At 37.2% G+C, this 22760-nt stretch overlaps 1 protein-coding gene across 1 annotated transcript in view; it reads left to right on the top strand.

Moving 5' to 3' along the window:
• LOC104652530 (uncharacterized) overlaps positions 1–22760 on the top strand; it is a 147013-nt gene that overhangs the window by 61952 nt on the left and 62301 nt on the right. Inside the window, exon 5 of the mRNA XM_074394051.1 lies at positions 10559–10694. Coding sequence (XP_074250152.1) covers positions 10559–10694 — 136 coding nt within the window. The remainder of the gene's footprint in view (positions 1–10558; positions 10695–22760) is intronic.

A 22760-nucleotide genomic window follows, 5' to 3' on the forward strand; every position in this document is an offset into this window, starting at 1 on the left:
GACTGTGTTAGCTAGGATGGTCTCAATCTCCTGACCTCATGATCTGCTTGCGTCAGCCTCCCGAAGTGCTGAGATTACAGACATGAGCCACCACACCTGGCCTGTGTGGTTTACATTTTTGAGCACACAAATCTTTCATTTATTTTGTTATATTCTATTTCTTTTTAATGCTTATATAATTGCTACTATTTTGTTAATTCTAATTTTTCATTACTACCACTAGAAGTACAATTTAATTTTGTATGTTGACCTTGTCTTCTGAAATTTTGCTCAATTGATTTACCAGTTTTGGTAGTCAAAATTTATTAGAAAAATTTAGTAGATAAATCCTTTGGGATTCTCTATATAGACAATCTTGTTATTTGTGAAAAAAACCAGCATCGTTTCCACTTTTAAAATCCATCTTCTGGCTTTTATTCTTTCTTCTAACATCACTGTATTGACAGTATAGTACAATACAGTACATTGTCGAATAGGAGTGGTGAGAGCAGATATTCTTGCCTTGTTCATCGTCTTAATAGACAACATTTAGTCTTTTGTGATTATCTATAGAATATTAGCTATAGATTTGTAGGCTGAGGATGTTCTCTTCTGTTTCTGAGAGTTTTGAATCATGAATGATTATGGAAGTTTTTCAAATGCCTTTTTTTTTTTTTTTTTTTTTTTTTTTGAGGCAGAATCTCAGTCTGTCACACAGGCTGGAGTGCAGTGGGGGGCGATCATCTTGGCTTACTGCAGCCTCCGCCTTCCAGGTCCAAGTGATTCTCCTGCATCATCCTCCCCAGTAGCTGGGATTATAGATGTGCGTCACCATGCCCAGCTAATTTTTGTATTTTTAGTAGAGATGGGATTTCACCATGTTGGCCAGGTTGGTTCCAAACTCCTGACCTCAAGTGATCTGCCCACCTTGGCCTCCCAAAGTGCTGGGATTATAGGCTTGAGTCACTGTGCCTGGCCCAAATGCCCCTCCTTTTTTTTTTTTTGCATTAATTAAGATGATCATTTATTTTTCAGTGTGTTGATATGGTAGATTACATTGATGACTTTTTTTTTTTTTCATGTTGAACTAGCATTGGATTTCTGGGATAAATAGTATTTGGCTATGATACATATTTCTTTTCATATATTGGCTAGATTCATTTGGTTAAGATATTTTCCATCTATGTTCATGAAAGGATGATGGTCTGTAATTTGTCTGATTTTTGTATCAGGGTCAATGCTCTTTTCATAAAATGAGTTGGGAAATGTTTTCTTCTTGGTTTTGGAAGAGTTTTTGTAATATTGGTGTGATTTCTCATAAAATGTTTAGTAGAATTCACCAAGGAAGCCATTTGTCATGGAACTGTTTTCATGGGAAGATTTTAAATTATGATTTAAGGAATTGGTATGTTTTAACTAAGTTGTAGAATTTATTGCCATAAAATTGTTCAGAATATTCTCTAATTACTCTTTTAATAGCTATAAAGTCTCTAGTGATGTCTTCTTTTCATTACCAATGTAGGCAATTTGTGGCTTTTCTTTTTCTTTTTTTTTGATTACTCTGGTCAGAAATATAGTTTCACTGAACTTTTCAAAGAATTAGATTTTTGTTTCATAGATAGTCTCTATTTTTTGTTTTCAAATTTTTTCCTTCAAATTGCTTTGTGTTAAATTTACTCCTCTTTTTCTACTTCCTTAAGATAGAGGGTTAAATTATTGATTGAAGCTTGACCTTACTTGTTTTCTAATTTAAGCATTTCATGCTATAAGTTTCTAAAAACTGCTTTAGTGCTATCCCTGTTTTTTTAGGAGCAGAGGTGTAATAGGCAAGAGAAAGAGAAAGAGAGAAAGGAAAACAGTCCTGTCTCTAGTGAGAGAGAGGGGACTTTGGGGAGGGAAAGAGGACAGGAGATAATGGTGATCATGGACAGGAAAGGAGGAAATTATGATAGAAAATGTGGAGATCCTGTTGCTGACACCCCATTGGGAGGTTGAAGGCTGGAGTCAGTCTGGAAGCCTTTGGATAACAGCCAGAAATTCTCAGTTACTCCAGAACCTCTTCTAGCCCCATACCACAGCTGAGTCCTCCTTGAAAGGAAGCTGGGTCAAACGTGGCCAACATGCCCAGCAACTTGTGGGTGCTGGGGGATTCTCAGTGTTCTCCCTAGTAAGCTACACATCCTAGTCTTTAAGAATGGCAGTCACTCTAACCATGTTTTTAACCGGCTGAAGGATGCCTGTTATTAATTTGATTTGGTTTTAATATGGAGGCTGAGAGCACCAAAATGAAAGGACAGAGTTGGAGTCCATTTCTCTGCTTACATTTTGATGAATGTTGTACCTTGGTATCCCAGTCGTGGTTCCCAACATGAAACAGCTACGTTGTCTAGGGTAAGTACCTGGGATCATCTCACACCAAGAAAATTGAGGACATAGACACACACAAGAAGTTTAGGAGTGGAGGTTTAATAGGCAAGAGAAAGAGAAAGGAAACTGCTCTCTCTCCAGTGAGAGAGGAAATTATGATAGAAAATGTGGAGATCCTGTTGCTGACACCCCATTGGGAGGTTGAAGGCTGGAGTCAGTCCAGAAGTCTTTGGAGAACACCATGGGGTAGACCCAGCCAGAAATCCTCATTGTTCAGCTCCCAATTACAAGTGAGAACATGTGTTTGGTTTTCTGTTCCTGTGCTAGTTTGCTGAGGATAATGGCTTCCAACTCCATCCATGTACCTGCAAAAGACATGATCTCATTCTTTTATGGCTGTATAGTATTCAGGGATGTATATGTGCCACATTTTCTTTATCCAGTCTATCATTGATGGACATTTAGGTTGATTCCATGTCTTTGCTATTGTGAATGGTGCTGCAGTGAACATATGCTTGGATGTGCCTTTATGGTAGAATGATTTATATTATATTCCTTTGGGTATATACCCAGTAATGGCATTGCTGGGTCATGTTTACAGGAAAAAAACAAATAACCCTGTTAAAAAGTGGGCAAAGGACATGAACAGACACTTTTCAAAAGAAGGCATCCATGTGGCCAACAAACATATGGAAAAAAGCTCAACATCACTGATTATTAGAGAAATGCAAATGAAAATCACAATGAGATACCATTTCACACCAGTCAGAATGGCTATTAAAAGTCAAGAAACAACAGATGGTGGTGAGACTGTGGATTAACAGGAACATTTTTATGTTGTTGGTGGGAGTGATTAGTTCAACCATTGTGGAAGACAGTGTGACGATTCCTTAAAGACCTAGAACCATAATTTTTTCTTTTCTTATCTTGTATTGAATTATTCCTTTTCCATGATTTCATTTTATCTCTACTCTTAGCTATTTATTTACCTTGCTCTAGGTCATGGTTCCGAAACCTTGACACTACTGATATTTTGGGCCAGCTAGTTCATTGTTGTTGGGTTGCAGGGTGGTTATCCTGTATGTATTGTAGGATTTTTAGTAACATCCTTGGCTTCTACCTACTAGATAAGAGTAGCAATCACTTCCCATTCCCAATTGTGATAACAAAAATGCCTTCAGACTTTGCTAAATGTTTTCATGGGGGTGGCAGCAGTGGGTCAGGGGTGGGAACTAACCTTGGCTGAGAACTGCTGCTCTAGAGTTTAAAAGATATGTCTTTAACTTACCACATTCTTCCTTTAAATGATATTATACCACTTTATATGCCATGTAATACTTTACAGCACTGCACTTCAATTTTGTACCTCTCCTTTTTATGCTATTTGTGATATATTTTACTTCTATATGTTATTAACTCCACAATACAGACTTACTAATTTTTGCTTTAGTTGGTGAATAACATTCTATCGGGAACAAAGTAAGAAAAAGTAGTATTTTATATTTATCTTCTAATGCTCTTCATCTTTGCCACCTCCTCCTCTCCCTTACCTTCATCCTCCCCCTACTGCTCTTCTTCTTCCTCCCTCCCTGCCCCCTTTTTTGGTAGATCCAAATTTTTACCTGGTATTATACTTCTGCCTGAAGAACTACCTTGAACATACTTTGTGCCTGCAGGAAGTGAATTCTCTCAGGTATTATTAATTCAAAAAAACCCTTTATTTTCTAAAAGTATTTTTGCTGGATATAGAATTTTGTACATAGACCTGAATTCTATGTTCAGTTTTTTTTTTTCTTTCAGTCCTTTTTTTTTCTTTCTCTTTTGGCTTGCTTGATTTCCTGATAAGAAGTCTTCTGTAATTTTAATCTTTGTTTTTTTGAATGTAATATTTCTTTTTTCTCTCTCTCCCTTTGTAGTTTTTATCTTCGTTTTCAGCAGTTTGACTATGATATATCCATGTCTGTTTGTTTAGTGTACGTGCATTTGGTGTTTATTATGAAGGGTTTTTTGGGATATTTTGGATCTCTGGTTTGTTTCCTTGGGTTCAATTGGGAAAATTCTTGGCCATGATCTCTTCCCATATTTTTTGTGTCCATTTTTTTTTCTTCTCCTGGGAGTAATAGACGTTTTGATATAATTTCACAGCTCTTGGATACGCTGAACTGTATTTTTCCCCCCATTCTTTTTAACTTTGGTTGCATTCTAGGTTATATTTATTGACCTGTCTGCAAGTTCACTTATTCTTTCTTCATCCCTCTTCAGACTACTGTTGAGCCAGTCAAAGTGCTATTGAACTGAACGGGGTTTGTTTGCCTGTGTGCAATGGAAAGCTGTATTAATACCTTTTCATGCTGCTGATAAAGACCTACCTGAGACTGGGAAGAAAAAGAGGTTTAATTGGACTTATAGTTCCACATGGCTGGGAAGGCCTTAGAATCATGGTGGGAGGTAAAAGGCCCTTCTGAAATGGCGGTGGCAAAAGAAAATAAGGAAGAAGCAAAAGTGGAAACCCCTGATAAAACTCATCAGATCTTGTGAGACTTACTCATTATCACAAGAGTAGCACAGGAAACACTGACTCCCATGATTTAGTTACCTCCTCCTGGGTCTGTCCCACAACTTGGGAGAATTCTGGGAGATACAATTCAAGTTGAAATTTGGGTGGGGACACAGCCAAACCATATCAGAAGCCCAACACTAAAGCACCAGGTTTTTGCAGAGAGAAAAGTTTATTGTAAGGCTGCTGAGCTAAGACAGGAGAGTGGCTCAGATCTGTCTCCTGAGCCGAGGTTCGGGGCATGTTTTATAGTCAGAGGGTAATGAGGCATGATCTAATTGGATCTTGCAATGCGGTGATACCTAGAGGTGTGATCTGACTGGATCCTGTCTTGGGGTAATGCCAGGGCTTGATGTGATCGGATCCTGAATCCTGCCATATACTGTCTGCTGCTTAATTCAGTCCCTGTTCCTTGGTCTGAACACTTAGGTTCTACTTGCGGTTGCATACTTGGTTTATCTGCACATGCTCAGGTTATGTGATATCTAACCTGGGGGGTCCATGGCAACTGAAAAACAACTCACAACTTTATTACATGAAAGTTGAATCAGACTGGGCTAGTGCAGTCAGAAAAGAATTTTTCACCTCTGATATCTTTTTGTTTTTAGCTTTCATATTTTACTTTTTAAACTTTCCATCTCTCTTCTCAAAGGACAAGAGACACTAAGGTGATCCTCTTTTGCTGCTGCCTCTGTCAGGTTGTTTGTGCTGGAGGTTGAATCAGTGTACTCAAGAGTTGAGCTGATTTTGGGTTTTGTCACCATCATTACCCTCTCAGTGAAGCACAGGCTTCGTATTTCTCCTGCAGTTGGCTGCTGGTCCCTTGTGTTTAGAGGGCATGTCACTCTGCAAGATTTCTCTCTGTGTTCCTGTACTATCCTCATCTTCCAACAGTCTTTGCACATCTGTGCAATACAAGTATCAGTATTTCTCCTTATGTTATTGACCCTCTCCCAGCAATTGCCTATTGTGGGTTATTTAGTGCCATGCTTGTGGTGCAGAGCAGGCTTCTCTTTTGTTCTGGTTCAGACTCAGTTATATTCAGGCCATTTGTCCTGGGCATCAGTTGGGCTCTCTCAGCCTTAACTGCCCTCTCTTCCTTGTAGCCTGCCCTTTGTTCCCTGTATTTGTGGTAGGTCATGGACAGGAATATCCTTCTTTCCCCTAGTAGTAGTAGAAGTCTTTGGTATTGGTGCAGGATTTTTTGCCTAAGATTTTTTCCTGCTCTGTATTCTACCATCATGGCAGAGGTTCTTTTGCCTCTACCCCTCTCCTAACAACATTATATCTTTCCCTGTCCCAGGGAAGAGTACCTCTTCCCCAGAAGCAGAGGCATTTTGCTTCTATTCTGCCCTGAAGCAATGGATTTCTGCCAGGACCTTTGGTTAGAGGATTTTCTGTTCTTCTCCTAGTGGTTTGAAGCTTTTTTTCTCTGTTACAGAACAGTTGGGGAATCAGGCTTCGGCTTTGTCCTAGACACCTCCTGCACACTTCCCCTAATGATGAGGGCTGTCTCGGGTTTCTCTTTCTAGTATTATACTAATCTTTCATGTGACCGCCTGGTCAAGGCATGAGGAAAATCTTGCAAGTGAGTGAGAACTTTCCTTATGTCTGAGGTCTCCAGCTATTCTAAACTGACATAGTAGGTTACACTTGGTCTTTAAGAATTTGTTAAAATTTTAGCTTTCTTCTTATACTGTTGTATAGTGGCCACTTCTTTTTCTGTGACCTGACAAAGGTCAGACAGTTTGTGTATAGTCTTTCCTTGGAGGAGTTTATCCCTCCAAGGAGAGAAATAAAATTTACTTGAAGTTTTATTAAATTTACTGGTTGCCTTGTGACCTCCACTCTTTGTTAGATCAAGAGAAGTTTTGATTTTATAGATAGGATTTTTTTTTTTCTCTTAGAGTGGGAGCGACATTGTTTTGTGGCTTTCTGCATTTAAGCAGAAATGGGACTACTTAGAGTTCTTGACAGGTATGTTATTTAAAAATTATGTTTATGCTGATCCTCCTTTAATGTTTTCCCTTTTCCCTTATCTGCCTCTCAATCACTTCATCTTTTAGGATTGAACCCAAGCTATTTCCTCCATGAAACCTTTCCTAATTCCAATAAGTAGAATGGAACATTCTTGACTGTGTCTCTTTTAGAACATGTTTCATTTTTTTGCAGGCCCATTGAAACCCTCAGTGAGATTGGGCATCTTTAAGGTTTTGCAAGTTTATGAGCATAATGGTTGTTGGATTTTTAGATACGATCATAGAGTAAACTTGAGATAAAAGATAAAATAATATACAGGGAAGCTCATGTTTATTAAGAGAATACAATTTGTGAAATCATACCACACAGGTTTCTGTGCTGTTTGGTTCATGTATTTGTTGCTTTTTAACTAAATTATTGTCAGAAACAAGACTTAAATATATAAAAATCTAATATTTGAAAAACAAGGATTGGTTACACAAACTAGTATATATTTACATAGTGGAATATTGTAGAGCTGTAAAAGCTGCGAAGAAACATTTCCTAACTTGGAAAAATATCCAGGACATACTGGTGAATAAAAAGTAAGATGCAAAACTGAATATTTTGTGTCAGAAGGCAAGAGGAATAAGATTGTGTTTGTATTGCGTAAAGAATTGCTGGAAGAATATACAAGAAACTAATAAAAGTGGTAACCTACAGTAAGCAAGGGTAAAGTGAGCTGCATGTGGATGATATGGGAATGAGACTTTTTAGTTATAGCTTTCATTTTATATCATTTTGATTTTTAAATCATGAATATAGCATGTATTCAAAAAATGAAAACCAGTAGAAATAACTATGTAGACATTGAAAGATAAGAAGATCTGAAAAGTTCTTCAGAGCCAATAAAAAATGTTAGTCTATGAAACAAAACTTGGATGTGAGATGCTTTTATTTTACATAAGCCAGCTTTCACCAACGAGAGAGTGAATACAAAGTGGAAAATTGCGAAGGACAAGGTTTTATGAATCTGGCTCCAGATAAAAAAATATGTAAAAAGGTAGCTTTCTAGCACAATTAGGAAGGTTTTGGTTTTAGATGCAGTAGTAGTTTGGATAATCCCTCAAAGCAGAAAGGAGCACTTTGAATAGGTAAAAACTATTGTAGAAATATACAGTACTTGGAGTGAGCAAGGCAGCCATTTCTTACTCATAAAATCACCAGAAATACCCTTGGAATCTGATAAGATGTATTTATGGTCAGAAAAAAATAGATAAAAATACCAAGAATATTCTTATCACAAATTAAAACCTACAAATAAACAATAATTATTTAAATAGATTATAGTTCAGACACCCACCTTACAGGCAAACAAATGAGATATAAAAGAAGAAACTTTGTAAACCAAGGGATGATGATGTTGCTAGGAAAAACTGGTTGGTAATTTGAAATGTAGGTCAGTTTAGAGCCAAATCTTTCTATACATTATATGAAATGAAGTATTGAGAAGGTTAGTCCATAGAAAAATGAAAATCAGAGTATTATCTACTATCACTAAAGGGGCAGAAATTTCAAAACAGAGAAATAATAAAAGATATGAAAAAGGGAATGATGGACAAATCCATCCACCTGAAAATAAAAACTTCTGTATTAAGGGCCAATGTTAAGACTGAGAACATGTTAAAAGTAAGCAAAATAAATAGTACAGGTAGAGCAACCCAAATTTGAAAATCTGATATGCTCCACATTACAAAACTTTTTGAATGCTGACATGAGCTCAAAGGAAGTACTCACTGGAGCAGTTTGAATTTCAGATTTTCAGATTTCAGATTCTCAACTAGTAAGTGCCATGCAAATACCCCCAAATCGAAAAAAATCCACAATCTGGAACACCCAGGATTTGGATAAGGTATACTCAACCTGTATTTTCACAATATAAACAATTTACACAAATGGGTAAGGAAAACATGAAGAAATTTCTATTCCATTCTACCCCTAGTAGGGGTGGAAGAGGTAGAGTGGCAGAAGATTGAGAAAAAAGGCAGTGTGAATTATGGGAGAAGGATCTGATTAATGAATGGTGCATAAAGGGTTGCTGCACAGCATTCAGCGTCTAGCCTTAAATAGCAAAAGCCAGCAGGATCAATTCACATGGTTGTGTGATTTTTCTCTAGCAAGCAACTGGATTAAGGACTTTGCAGGTGATGAAGCTGAAGGAAGAAATAGCATACTAGGTGGATTTATAGTTTAGGAGATAACCAAGATTTCGAAACTGGAGATAAGAAGCGACTAGAATTGAGAAAGAACAGGTAGCATGCATCCAAGGTAATGAGTCTGGACCCAGGTTAGAAAAAATAGAGTGAGATACTGAGTGACAAATTGAAGAAGAGGGTCATACAGCCAGAGGTGACATCACAGGGAAGGAAGGGGATTGCTTGTGAGGGTCTCGAAGTGTCACTCTGGAAAATTTTGTCTCTACTGCTTTACCCTACACTCTAGATAGAGCATTATTTTCAAGAGCCAGATTTAGCCCAGTGGTTGAAGAGTTGGTCAGTGATGAAATTGAGAATGTAGAGATGATTTGTTTTACTTACATAAGAGGGATTTCCAGAGGTCCTTGTGGAAGAGGTTGGAAGAAAGGGCAGCAGTGGGAGACCAAATGAAGTACATGAGAAAGCATAACTGCATGCAAATAGGTCAGAGGGTAGTTGGCCAGAATGGTTTGTGTTTTGAATAAAGCCCAAGAGTTATAGGGGTAGGAGTCACAGGTAGAATTAACTAGCTGCACATTTCTGGCCTGCAATATAATGACCGTCTGTGGAGCTGGCTGTCTTTGTGTTTCTAAAGAGAATGTTAGTAAAAAGCTTAACCTTGGGTGGTAAAGCCTAAATTAATTTGGCCTTAAATAGCAAAAGCAAGTAAATCTTTCTCTCTCTCTCTTTTTTTAGACAGGATCTCAGTCTTTTGCCCAGGTTGGAGTGCAGTGGCATGATCTTGGCTCACTGTAGCCTCGACCTCTTGGGCACAATCCATCCTCCTACCTTAGCTTCCTGAGTAGGTGGGACCACAGGTGCATGCCACCATGCCCAGCTAATTTTTGTATTTTTTGTTTGTTTGTTTAGAAACGGAGTTTTGCAGTGTTGCCCATGTCAGTCTTGAACTCCTGAGCTCAGGCAATCTGCCCACCTTGGCCAAACAAAGTGCTGGGATTACAAGCATGATCTACTGTGCCATTAATTTAGTAAAATCTAGTCTGTAATATCTTACTTCCAGTGGCCTAGGACGGAATAATAGTCATGATATCAGGTGCTTTATTACAGAGTGCTGCTGGGAACCCTGTTTCCTGTTACTATTCCACTTTACCTAAAACTGGATACTCAGGCTACTGCTGCTGAGGTGACTTCAGCAACTCCCCTGGGATACCAAGGCAAGCCCCAATTGATTGCATACCTTCTTTGGTGTTCTAAGCTTTTAAAAAAGCCAGCAACTACCTTTTGTCAAGTTGATATATTTATCTATTATACCTTTAATATTTAATTTTTTAAAACTTGTTGCTAGTGACAAGAATGATAATTGACATTTCTTGAATAACCAGAACATCTGTATGCTTACAGGGTAACAGTGGTGTGTCACAGTACCTAAAATCTGTAATGTTTTCTATGGCCTAAATGTGTCTTCTCTTTCCTGCTTTAGATCTATCGATACTAACGGAAATGTAACTGGAACTGACTCCGATGATAAAATCAAGGACCATCAAGCAAGATCATGCAGTAGGCAACTTTGCTTCCAAATGAAGTTACCAACATTTAAAATTTCTACTTATTCTAAGGTATTTGAGGCACAATTTTACTTCAGTTTTGACTCCTTAGTAGTCATTTTATAGTGTTGATTTCTATACATAGGTTTGGTAAGTTTAAAAGTACTTATGTTAGAATGCTTAGCTCTTAGAGAAAAGTTCACTTCCCTCCTTTCCCACTATACTCCCAAAGAAATCAACTGAGAAAAGATCCAGATTTTTTTTTTCAAAAGCCTATAGTACTTGGTATTCTCATGTGGTCTCACAACCAGTACTAACCAGGCCCAACTGTTCTTAGCTTTTGAGACCAGGCATGTTCAGGGTGGTATGGCTGTAGACAAGATCCAGATTTGAAAGGAATATATTTACTAAAATTAGGAAAGCATGTCAATTATAATAAATGCATTAAGTGTAGATTAAGTCTCTATAGATTAGAAGAACTGGAATAAATGTCAGTTTAATAATTATTTTATTTACATTATGACCCCTGAGATAAGCAACTGAATGCAGCACTCTGAGTCCACCTGCATGATGTCAGAGACCTTATTGATTGTCCTTTAGATGGTTTGAAACCTTACTCGCCTTTCCTCCTAAACTTATTGTTAAGGATTTTCTATTCACCAATATGTGTCACTGTGACTCCTCGGAGGCTGTCCCTGTAGGACCTTTGGGATCTAATGAATTACTTGGACCAGAAAAGCAAGATATCTAATTAAAGAGTTAGGTGATACTTCCAAAACATGAGGTGGACCCCCACTTGAAAGACTACATAAGAAATAAAACAAAAAGGAAATATAATGTCAACAGAAAGCAAAAATAGTTCGGTGTTTTTATACATAAATTCCAAACAGGGAACGTGAGTTAGGTTTTTATTTTAAAAACAAAATATTTTTGGTGGGGCATGGTGGCTCACACCTGTAATCCCAGCACTTTGGGATGCCAAGGTGGGAGGATCACCTAAGGTGGGGAGTTCAAGACCAGCCTGACCAACATATTGAAACCCCATCTCTACTAAAAGGTTAGATGGGCATGGTGGCACATGCCTGTAATCCCAGCTACTTGGTAGGCTGAAGCAGAAAAATTGCTTGAACCCAGGAGGTAGAGGTTGTGGTGAGCTGAGATCGTGTCATTGCACTCTAGCCTGGGCAACAAGAGCGAAACTCAGTCTCAAAACAAAAACAAAAACAAAAACAATATGTTTTTATTTTAACTATATTTTTCCAAATAGGTAGAAAGTATGGAAAATATTTTAGGGGACAGGTCAAAGTTTATTGATTTCTCTGAAAATATTACAGAGTTTTGTAAATTAATATTTTGCTAGACTATAGAGAAGGTAAAAACCTGAGAAAAATGTAAAAATGTATCACTTATTACTAGGATTCTTAATTTCTGTTTTAGAAGAAGACTATGTAACGCATAAATTGCAAAATAATAAGAATTTGTGATATTAGAAATCCTAATGTCACGGGATCCTTGGGGTGTTTATCACCAGCCAGAAACTTCTGTGGTTGGTGGTGCCTTTGCCTGAGTTTTGCTTGGGTCCACTGGGCACAATCAGCCTGGCAGGCTGTGCACAGCTCATACTACTGGCCTGGATCCCATGCCTGCCAAGGGCAAGCAGAGTGGTGAGGGGTGTGTGAGCGAGTGAGCATGGGGTCCGGCCACTGTGCACAGCCAGGCACGCTGGCTGTGGCGGGAGCAGGCAACTCCAGGCATCAGCATGGGTGTTGGCTCCCTGCATGCTGCATTTGGACCATGTTTACCACACACAGCTTCCCTGGCTGGCATCAGGAAACACAGTGGCGCCTGGAAGCTTGGAGATGCCAGGAATCTCAGAGCCCCAAAGAGGGTGTCACGGCCCTGGCTTGGGGAACTCCTAGGTCTGGGCTCCCTGAAGAACTGCAGTTCTTCTCTCCTTCTTGTCCCCCGCAATGTGGTGAGCAAGGAGCATGTTTCAGTCCTGTTTGTGTTACAGCTCTTTCAACCCCGCCATTTGACAGGTGCCTAGTTATTGTCCCACACCCAAGAAGAATAAGGTAACATGCATAAGTGGAGGGTGAGCAAGGTGAACAGGAGTTTTATTGAGTGATAGAATAGCTCAGAGGAGACTTGCAGTGGGTAGCTTCTTTCTGTAGCCAGCGTGTCCTGATAAGTGCTCAGCTTTTGGCAGACAAGAGACCCTGGATTTGAAGTGGGTACCTCCTCTCTGTAGCTGGTCTTCCTATCCTCTCCTCGAAGTTGGCTGAGTCCAGGATTTTTATGGGCTTCTGAGTGGTTGAGGTGCATGCTACTTAGTTCATGGGCAGCTATGGGCAGGCCCAGAGAAAGCACTGTAAGTTTCCATTCTGGTCCGCAGGACTGGCAGCCTGGCCCCCAGGCTTGAGGCCTTCCCTGGTTTGAAGGTGAGGCTTCACTAGGGATCTACCCTATTCTGCCCAAGAGCCTCTCTGCCTCCTACAACTGTTCTGGTGCCTAGGCTGTTCCTGCTGAGGGGCATCTGCAGGCCAGCATCGAGCCCCTCCTTGGCTTCCCTCTTGTGCTCATCTGCGCCCACCCAACTGGGTTGCAGCAGTGCCTGGGCTTGGCCTCAACTTTGTTCCAAGATTGGAGCAAGTGCTGGGAGCAGGAAGAGGCCAGGCAGTGGGAGTAGGCACTTCTGAGCCTGCAGGGGAATGGGGGGCCTTCCTTGGTGCAGAGAAGCCTGGGTCCACAGTGGTGGCTGGGTGGCCGTAGCCACACCCAGGAGCATGGAGCTTCTGCCTGCTCCTAGCCCCTGCCAGCTCAGTGGAGCACACAGCCATGCCCCCACTTACGCCACTGCACTGCTCTAGATGGGCCACTGCTGCCATCACTAAGACTGCTCAACCACAATAAATGGATTACCTCCTGGTAGGGGTTAGTGTAATTCAGCAATTTTTGCTAAAGAAAAATTATCTCAGTTCAAGTAGCATATGAAAAAGAGGTTACTTTGATGATAAGTTTTAACACCTCCCTGGCAACCTGTAGATGTTTTGTACTTTGTTTTCTTGAGGTCATTTGAACTCAAATAGTAATGATGACTAAATATATAATTTGTCTTAGTACCAGAGCCATTTTTACTTGTTTTTCTAAGTATATCTTTTCATCTTACTTTCACTTAGGAACATTAATGTACTGCCCAAGCTTTGCAAAGAATGATTCTAGATATGGGGCAGAATATAAATTATTCTGTAACTTCATTATAAATGAAGTTGAAGGTGTCTTTTATTCAGAATGCTTACTCTTGGGCTAGGAAGACTAAATACACCCATCTGAGGCCATTTATGTGCAGTCATAAGATGAGCGCATCAAATCACAATCTAGAATCCCTTTCTAAGTAATATACTTAAGTTCTATATTCAGACCTTAACAAAAGTAAAGATTAGGGAACAGGAAGTTCTCATCAACTGAATTTGCTAATTGGTTGTGTAAAAGTGCCACGTAGCCTAAATTAGGTTGCTTACATTTTTAAATTAGGAATTTATTACTTATCAGTTTCTTTTTTTAAGACAGAGTCTTACTCTGTTGCCCAGACTAGAGTGTACAGTGGCATGATCTTGACTCACTACAACCTCTGCCTTCTGGGTTCAAGTGATTCTCTTGCCTCAGCCTCTCCAGTAGCTGGGATTACAGGAGTGCATGACCACAACTGGCTAATTTTTGTATTTTTAGTAAAGACGGGGGGTTCACCATATTGGCCAGGCTGTTCTTGAACTCCTGACCTTAGGTGATCCACCTGCCATGGCCTCCCAAAGTGCTGGGATTACAGGCATGAACCACTACACTTGGCCATTTATCAATTTCTCATATCTCCCCACTGTTTTTCAAATGTTCACAATATGATAGCCCCTATTCATAGTTGTCATTTTCCATTTTGAAAATGAAGTGAAAATCTCACAAATTTGTGCTTGGAAGAGTTATATAATACATTTGAACTTCAGACTTAAAGAATATGGGATTTTGTTGTTCTGGGGCATAAGAACAAAACAAAGTCAGTACTTGAGACAGCAAGTTAAGGCCCTAGAACATTTGCAAGGTTATATGTCCTGGATTACAGTTTACATTAAGTTAAAATGGTACCTTTTAAAAATGTTTTTCTGGACTCAGTAAAACATTTGAAAACAAATTTTGACAAATTATATGAAGGGAATGGATATTCCTGCTACAGTTTTTTCCATGCTATGATGGAAAGAGCAGAAGCTTTACTTTTATGCTACGTTGGGAGAATTAATATTTCTTAGTTTCTTTTTCTGTAATAATTAAGTTTTAGAGGTGATGAAGAATGAAATGTGTGTAAAATAGTGAAAAATGCTGCTTTTTAGTGTGAAATTAATGAATGTTGTTGCTAAGACAGAGAGGACCACATTACTCTATCATTCAGAGGTATCCTTTTCATATCAAAAAACAGGTCTACTCACTACTATTGCGAGGCTCGTAAAACCAGTTTGAAAGTTAATAGCAAATATTATGCTTGAAGAGAAAGTAAAATGAGCTTTTGGCACAAATCCCTTATTAAAGACATGCCATCTGGAAAAGCAATTACTGTCATATGCACATGCTAGTAGATATTTTGTTTTTCAGCTAGATGAAAGCACTGATGTACAGAGGACATACTTGATACAGGTGTGTTGCTGTTTGTCACTGAAAAACCACTATAGCAGAAGTGTTTTATGTTTTGTTGTTGGTTGGTTGTTTTTTTAAGCCATTACAGCCTAGAAACACTGCATTGTTTCCTTCTGATCAAAGCATCAACAACTATAGCTGCAGGAAATGGTCTACTTGCTTTTTAGGTAAAAGAAATTGCAGCAGGGTTATCACTTCATATACCACTTTCTTCAGAGAGAAGAATTGGCATTTAGTAATGTGACTTTTTATCATGATTTAGTGTTGAATAGTAAAACTCGTGAATGTGAGCAGTTTTGGCCACTTAAGTCATCTCTTTTCAGAGTTTTATGACAAAATAGCAGCAATAGTATTTTGCTTTTTCATAGTGATATGCTAGCTGTATAGAAGGAAAGGGTTTACATGTTTGTTAATTAGTTTTTTAGTAGAATGAGATAAATACTTGCTGCTATTGTCATTTCTGTCATTTCGAGGGATATAACTTGCCTAATACCTGTGGTATTTCAAATAGTCTGAACTTACAACTTTGTATTCATGATATCATGAGTTTCAATGTTAAGGATGAAATATGAGGATTTTGCAAAAGTCTGAATTATGGTGCAAAATAATTTAATCTCTGATAGTTTGACCACATCCCCAAACTTGATGGTTTTATTAAAATTTTTTTAAAAAGAATTTGTTATTATACATGTCTAAAAACCACATCCAAATTTTGAAATAGAACATGAAGAAATACTTTCCAGAGTCAAAATGCAAGCAGAAAGTAGATTAGGAATCTTTTTTTGTTTCTGAAGTTGAAGCACTTAATTTCCAGCTTTAAGTGATACATACTTTTTCAAAAGTTTTTTTTATATTTTTGAATTTAAAGGAATGCTCATGTTAGAAATCAGTGAGAAATCTTGCTATATGATTCCTGGGTCCATGTTCAATTATATCCAGTCTGTATAATACCACTGATTTATTATTTATTATTAGAGATTTTTAATTTAGTAAAAATAAAGAACAAGAGTTAAAGTGAACTGGCAACCAACAGAATGGGCAAAAATTTTTGCAATCTACCCATATGACAAAGGGCTAATATCCAGAATCTACAATTTGAACTAAAACAGATTTATAAGAAAAAAACAAACCCATTAAAAAGTGGGTGAATGATGTGAACAGACACTTTTCAAAAGAAGACATTTATGAAGCCAACAAACATATGAAAAAACGCTCATCATCACTGGTCATTAGAGAAATGAAAATCAAAACTACATTGAGATACCATCTCATGCCAGTTAGAATGGCAAGCATTAAAAAATCTGGAGACAACAGATGCTGGAGAGGATGTGGAGAAATAGGAACACTCTTACACAGTTGGTGGGAGTGTAAATTAGTTCAACCGTTGTGGAAGACAGTGTGGTGATTCCTCAAGGACCTAGAAATAGAAATTCCATTTGACCCAGCAATCCCATTACTGGGTGTGTATCCAAAAGATTATAATCATTCTTTTATAAAGACACATGCACACGTATGTTCATTGTGGCACTGTTTACAGTAGCAAAGACCTGGAGCCAACCCAAATGCCCATCGATGATAGACTGGACAAGGAAAATGTGGCACATATACACCATGGAATATTATGCAGCCATAAAAAATGATGAGTTTGTGTCCTTTGTAGGGACATGGATGCATCTGGAAACCATCATTCTCAGCAAACTGACACAAGAACAGAAAATCAAGCATCGCATAGGCGGGTGTTGAATAATGAGAACACATGGACACAGGGAGGGGAGCATTACACACTGGGGTCTGTTGGGGTTGCCTAGTGGAGGGACGGTGTGGGGGTAGGGAGTTGGGGAGAAATGCCAGATGTAGGTGATGGGGATGGAGGCAGCAAACCACATTGCCATGTATGTACCTGTGCAACAGTCCTGCATGTTCTGCACATGTACCCCAGAACCTAAAGTGCAATAAAATATATATAAAATAATTATAAAAATACAAATATTTTTAAAAATTTAATCAACACAGAAAAATGTTTTCTCAAGTATAATGAAGGATTCAGTAAATTATATTTTTTGACTTTTCAAAAAAAATGAATAAAAATAAAGAACAGGAAAGAAACCAGCTGAATATGAAATTTGGTTTATGGTTCAATCTGATTCCAGATGTGGGGGTTTGAACATCTTGCAGTGAAGTTATCAAACCCTAGCAGGGTTGTGACAGACAACTGAGGTGCATAATTGAATGGGCTCTGGTTGGCCAAAGAAAATGAGACAATTTGAGCATCAGTAAGATTAACTGTAGTATACTCACATCAAATATGTTTAAATACATGAGTTTTCATTGATACTTTAAAAACTCATTAGTTTTCTTCAGAGCATGCTAAGGAGCCAACTATACTTGAGAGCAACCAAATAGTTGCTGAGAGAAAGTTTATTTTCTCAGAGAGAATAAAACATCACCATTTTGTAATGAATTCCTGGACCTAAGATCATGAGTGGCTGCTAACAACACAGGAAGAAACAGACATTAGCTTTCTCTTAATGAAAGTTTGCAGTGCTACCCGTGAAGTATTCTTGCCAAAAAAGTTGAACCCCAATCTGATCAAGTCTGTAGCTCTAACTACCAATTTACAGGAAACATAGAAGACATAGAAACACATTAAATGATACCATGAGAATGCAGTTAGCCAAATGTAGGTTATAGAGAAACCCTAGAGACATGACTTGTTTTTTTTAAATAAGCAAACTGTAGAGACAAAAGAGAGAAATGGAGGAGGAAACTGTAGATTAACAGAAACGACTGGACTTTATTTGAGTCCAGATTTTAATAAACATTTATGAAATAGGGAGACTTTAATACTGACAAGATATTTGATATTAAAGAATTATTGTTAATTTTTAGGTGAGATAATATAGTTATATATTTTTTAAAAGCCCTTATCTTTTAGCGATATATAATGAAATATTGATGTAATGAAAGATATGCCTGGGCTCCCCATTCATTACTATCTGGAGTACAGGGTGGTTGTGGGTGAGGATTAAGTAAGATTGGCCATTAATTGATCATGCAGCTAGACACTTGTGATTTGGGTGACAGTACATGAGTGAGGGGGTGGGAGTAATTCATGATAATATTTGCTAAACTTTTTTGAAAAATTCCATAGGAAAAAGGTCAAAAAATACAGTTGAATTATGTATATTTATCAACCTGCTGAATTCTTATTTCTAATAATTTCTTGAGTCTGTTGAGTGTACTATATAGAAAATCCTATTGTCTGCAAGGGACAGTTTTACTGTGTAGTGCTTACTATGTACCAGGCTCTATTCTCAGCACTTTATGCATATTAACGTATTAGATCCTCACAAGAACATCAATGAAGTAGACATTAACTTGCAAAGGTTACCCAGGTCGTATGTTTTAGAGCTGGGATTTGTATTCAGACATTCTAGCCCTAGAATCTGTGCTTCTCTAGTTTTTCTGTCTCTCTTTATAACTTCTTATTTTTAATCCCGCTACTCTAGTCCTTAAACCTTTTATTTCTTTTGTTTGTCTCAGTGTGCTGGGGGAGTTCAGCTTTTAAAGATCAGTTTATAATTTTGATTTTGGAAGTTTTCTTAATACTTAGGGAATCCAGAGTCCAGCTGACTTTGCTCCTTTACAAATACAAGGTACTTACTAAGAGACTAAGAATTAGCTTCGTGTGTATCCAGAAACCAAAGGATCAAGTGTATTGTAACAGTGTTTAGTGTTTTTCTGTTTTATTTCTCTCCTGATCTGTAAGCAGCCCATTCATGGCTCATTTTACTTTCAATTACTTGATTTTATTGGTATTACTTGCTGAATTTCTTTGTGATACTTAGATAAAATTACTCCTTCCTCCCCTTAACTCCTACACGTGTTATGTAATAACCTCCTGCTTGATTTTACATAGATTGCATGAGATAACCTTAGGCAAAGCACTTAGTACACAGTTTAGCACATAATATGTATCTAGTAAATATGCTTTTTGGTTTAAGAGACAACTACTTCACACTCTTGTTCAAAAATTGTTCTTTATTCTTTAGGTAACTTTTGTAATGGGGAGGGAAGAATATGGCTTAGTTACTTTAAGAAGTCCTAGGCCTGGGACAGGTGGGTAAAACTTGATAATGTGTTAGGGTGGTTTAATGAGTAATCTCTGTGTTCTCTGCAAGGAACGTTTTAATAATAGGCTCTAGGTTTGAGAAAGATTGCTGACTGAGTTGGTTTCCAAAAGAATACTTGTTTATTAGAGGGTGCAGTGGGATCAATTTAGGGAAAATGTGACTTGTCCCAACTTCTTGAGTTTTTTGATTCCTCTTTAGCCAACTGCAAAGGACATTATGACATAGTAAAATACTATATTTCATGAAAGGAGGCACATAGGCTCTAGTAAGAAAGAAAACTTTTGGTTTCATTCATATGAGAGAAGGGTCACAATTACAGGTAACTTTTTCATGAAGGTTATGGAAAGTGACTCTCTGAAGTCCTGGGATAGCTAGTTAGAAGTTGTGGTATTTTTCTGTGCTCCATCACCACCCTCACTCCACCCAGATGCACCTATTCTTTTATCTAGCAGTATACTGAAGCAACCTTTTAACATATCAATTATATTTTTGAAAATGATGTTAAAATATTTGGAAACTGATGACCTTTCATTTTCCAAAGGCCAGTTATAATTATTCAGTGGCATAGCTATTGAAATTGCATCACCAATTACTTGACTGTGTTAAAGAAGAGGATTTGCTTTTGGGGGCCCATAGGTTATTGATAAGAGATAAAACATATTTTTTGAAGAATCAGTGTGTATGGCAGCAACCCACTCTCCTATCTGATCATGAAAACTTTGAGAAATGAAACGTTCCTCAACAAAATTTGGATGCTCTGGAAGCCAAAAGGTGATCTGCAAGAGGAAGAATAGATGAGAAGTGCTCAGTTTAAGTGTTGTTATCAGTTATTTGGTGAAGACATTGAAATGTTTATTGCTCTGAAGATGATCTTAAATGAGGAGGCATAGTTAATGTGGTCTATACAGAATGTGAGATAAAGTGAATTTAAGAAATAGTTAATGTCTATACAGAATGTGAGATAAAGTGAATTTAAGAAAGCTGATATGAGAAAAACAAAAATATAATAAGAAAATAGCTAGTATTTAATGATCGTTGTATATCAAGCGCTGTGTTAGGTATTTTATATATATTTTCAGATACTGTCCCAATAACCATTTACATGGTTATTGAATAAGTTACTGAATAGCTATAAATGTTTTTGAGAGTTTTTGACATTTCTTGAAATTAGAAATTTCTTACATTATTAAGAAACACTCTTTGCTTGACCTTTGCAAGCCTAGTAAACACAGAATTAGATTAGGTGCAAAATTGAGAATCTCTGTCCTTAATCTTCATAGCATATGGATGCATTTAATGCTAGTAAAAATGGTAAGCCTGAATAAATGTCGTGTAAAACCTGCATTAATGATCTGGGGTTTATTTACTTATGAAGCTTTTATTTAAATTTGGGATTAAGTTGATTTTTCCAGTTTTCCAATTAATGCAACATTTTAAAAAATCAATTTTAGGTTAAACTACAAAGGTAAACCTCAGTAAGTTCCAGAAAAGCTGAAACTACGTATGTCCATTCTCTGACTACACCAGAAGTTTAAAATGTACCACTTTAACCACTGGGAAATATCAAACAGAAAATTTGCTTAAATAAATATAGGGTTAAACAGGAGATCAAATATACAATAACTGGTCATTTAGCACCTGAAATGAGATTCAGGCCAAGATTCATACTGTGCTTAGAAGTAGATTAATAGTCTTCATTAAATTTACCATTGATGAGCGAAATAAATGTACTAAGCACTAAACCTTACAATTTAGTAAAACAAACAGACTCAACAAAATAAATGCCTAGAAGAAAGGGAAGATATTAATAAGATGAAAGCAGAAATTGGTGAATTAAAAACAGAAACCACAGAAATGAAAAATCTAAAAGCTATTTCTTAGGGTTGAAAGACAAAACAAAAATAAATCTTACCAAGGAAATCTTACCAAGGTAAATCTTACCAAGGAAAAGATAGAAAACCAAAATTAAGTTTATAAAGGGGATATAAGAATAGAAAAGATATTTTAAAAATTATAAGCAAATACTATTTATTAACTCTAAGATGATTTATTTAAAATGAATTATGAGGCACCCAAACTGATTTAAGAACAGTTGGTCTGGGGCTACATCCAACTAGTTCCAGAACCAACTTTTTCCAGTTCATTCTTTTTAGTTTTTTAGGAACATATGATTCCTATGGTGAGAACTACTTTAGAGGTTACAAAAAAGATGGAAATATGCCCAATTAATGTTATAAAATCAGTATGATTCTCTTAATGGTTCAGCGGAGTAAAACTCTTTGTGGGGGTGGGGGTTACTGCTTTTTTTTAGTTTCTATTTTAAGCACAGATTTTTCTTAAAATTAAAACAATTGAGAAAAGAAAGAAACCCAGAAAGTTAAACTGTAAAGCTATCTTTTATATCTATTAACATATTTACCATTGCTGGCACTCTCCTTTGTGTAAATCAAAATTTTGATCTGATACTCTGTTTCTTCTGCCTAAAAATCATTTAAGTGCATAATCTGCTGGTAATGGATTTTTCTCAACCTTTGTCTAAAAGTATTTCCACCTTCATTTTGAAATATATTTTAACAGGGTGCAGAATTTGCCATTGACAGGCTTTTCACCCCTTCCAATCTTGCTCCATTGTTTTCTTATTTGTGTAATTTCTGATGAGAAGTTTGCTGTCATGCATACCTTTGTTTTTCTGTAATAATCTTTTTCCTCCTCTAGAAGTCCTTAACATTTTTCACCCCTAATCACTGGTTTTCAACAACTTGATTATGATAATTGTTAGTGTGGTTTTCTTTGTTTATCCTGCTTGGATTTTATTGAGCCTCTTATGAATCTGTAGGTTTCTGGTTTTGATAGCATTGAAAAAAAATGCTTATTATTTCTTCAAATATGTCTTTTATCATTTTTTTCCCTCTTTTTTGGAACTGAGTTACATTTATCTTAGCTTGTTTGTATGTTGCTACAAATCAGTGTATTCATTTCCATTATTTTTGTATTTTTTTTCCTTTGTGCTTCATTTTGGATATTTTCTATTGCTGTATCTTCAAGTTAACTGTTAAGTCTGCTGTCAGTCCTATGCAATGTATTTTTTATTTCAGATACTGGTTTTTTGTTTTTTTTTTTGAGGTTCTGGGCCTAAGAGGAGGCCATGCTGAGGCCAAGAGTTGGGTGTGAACAGATACTGTGTTTTTAATTTCTAGAAGTTCCAACTGTGCCTAAAAAAAATCTTGCACTTCTGTGTTCAACACTACCATGGCTTTCTCTGCTTTCTTGAGTGTATTGAGATTATGTATAATAGCTCTTTTAGCATCTCTGTTTGCCAAGGTCT

This window comes from Saimiri boliviensis, chromosome 1, assembly GCF_048565385.1.
Source record: "Saimiri boliviensis isolate mSaiBol1 chromosome 1, mSaiBol1.pri, whole genome shotgun sequence".
NCBI lineage: Eukaryota > Metazoa > Chordata > Mammalia > Primates > Cebidae > Saimiri > Saimiri boliviensis.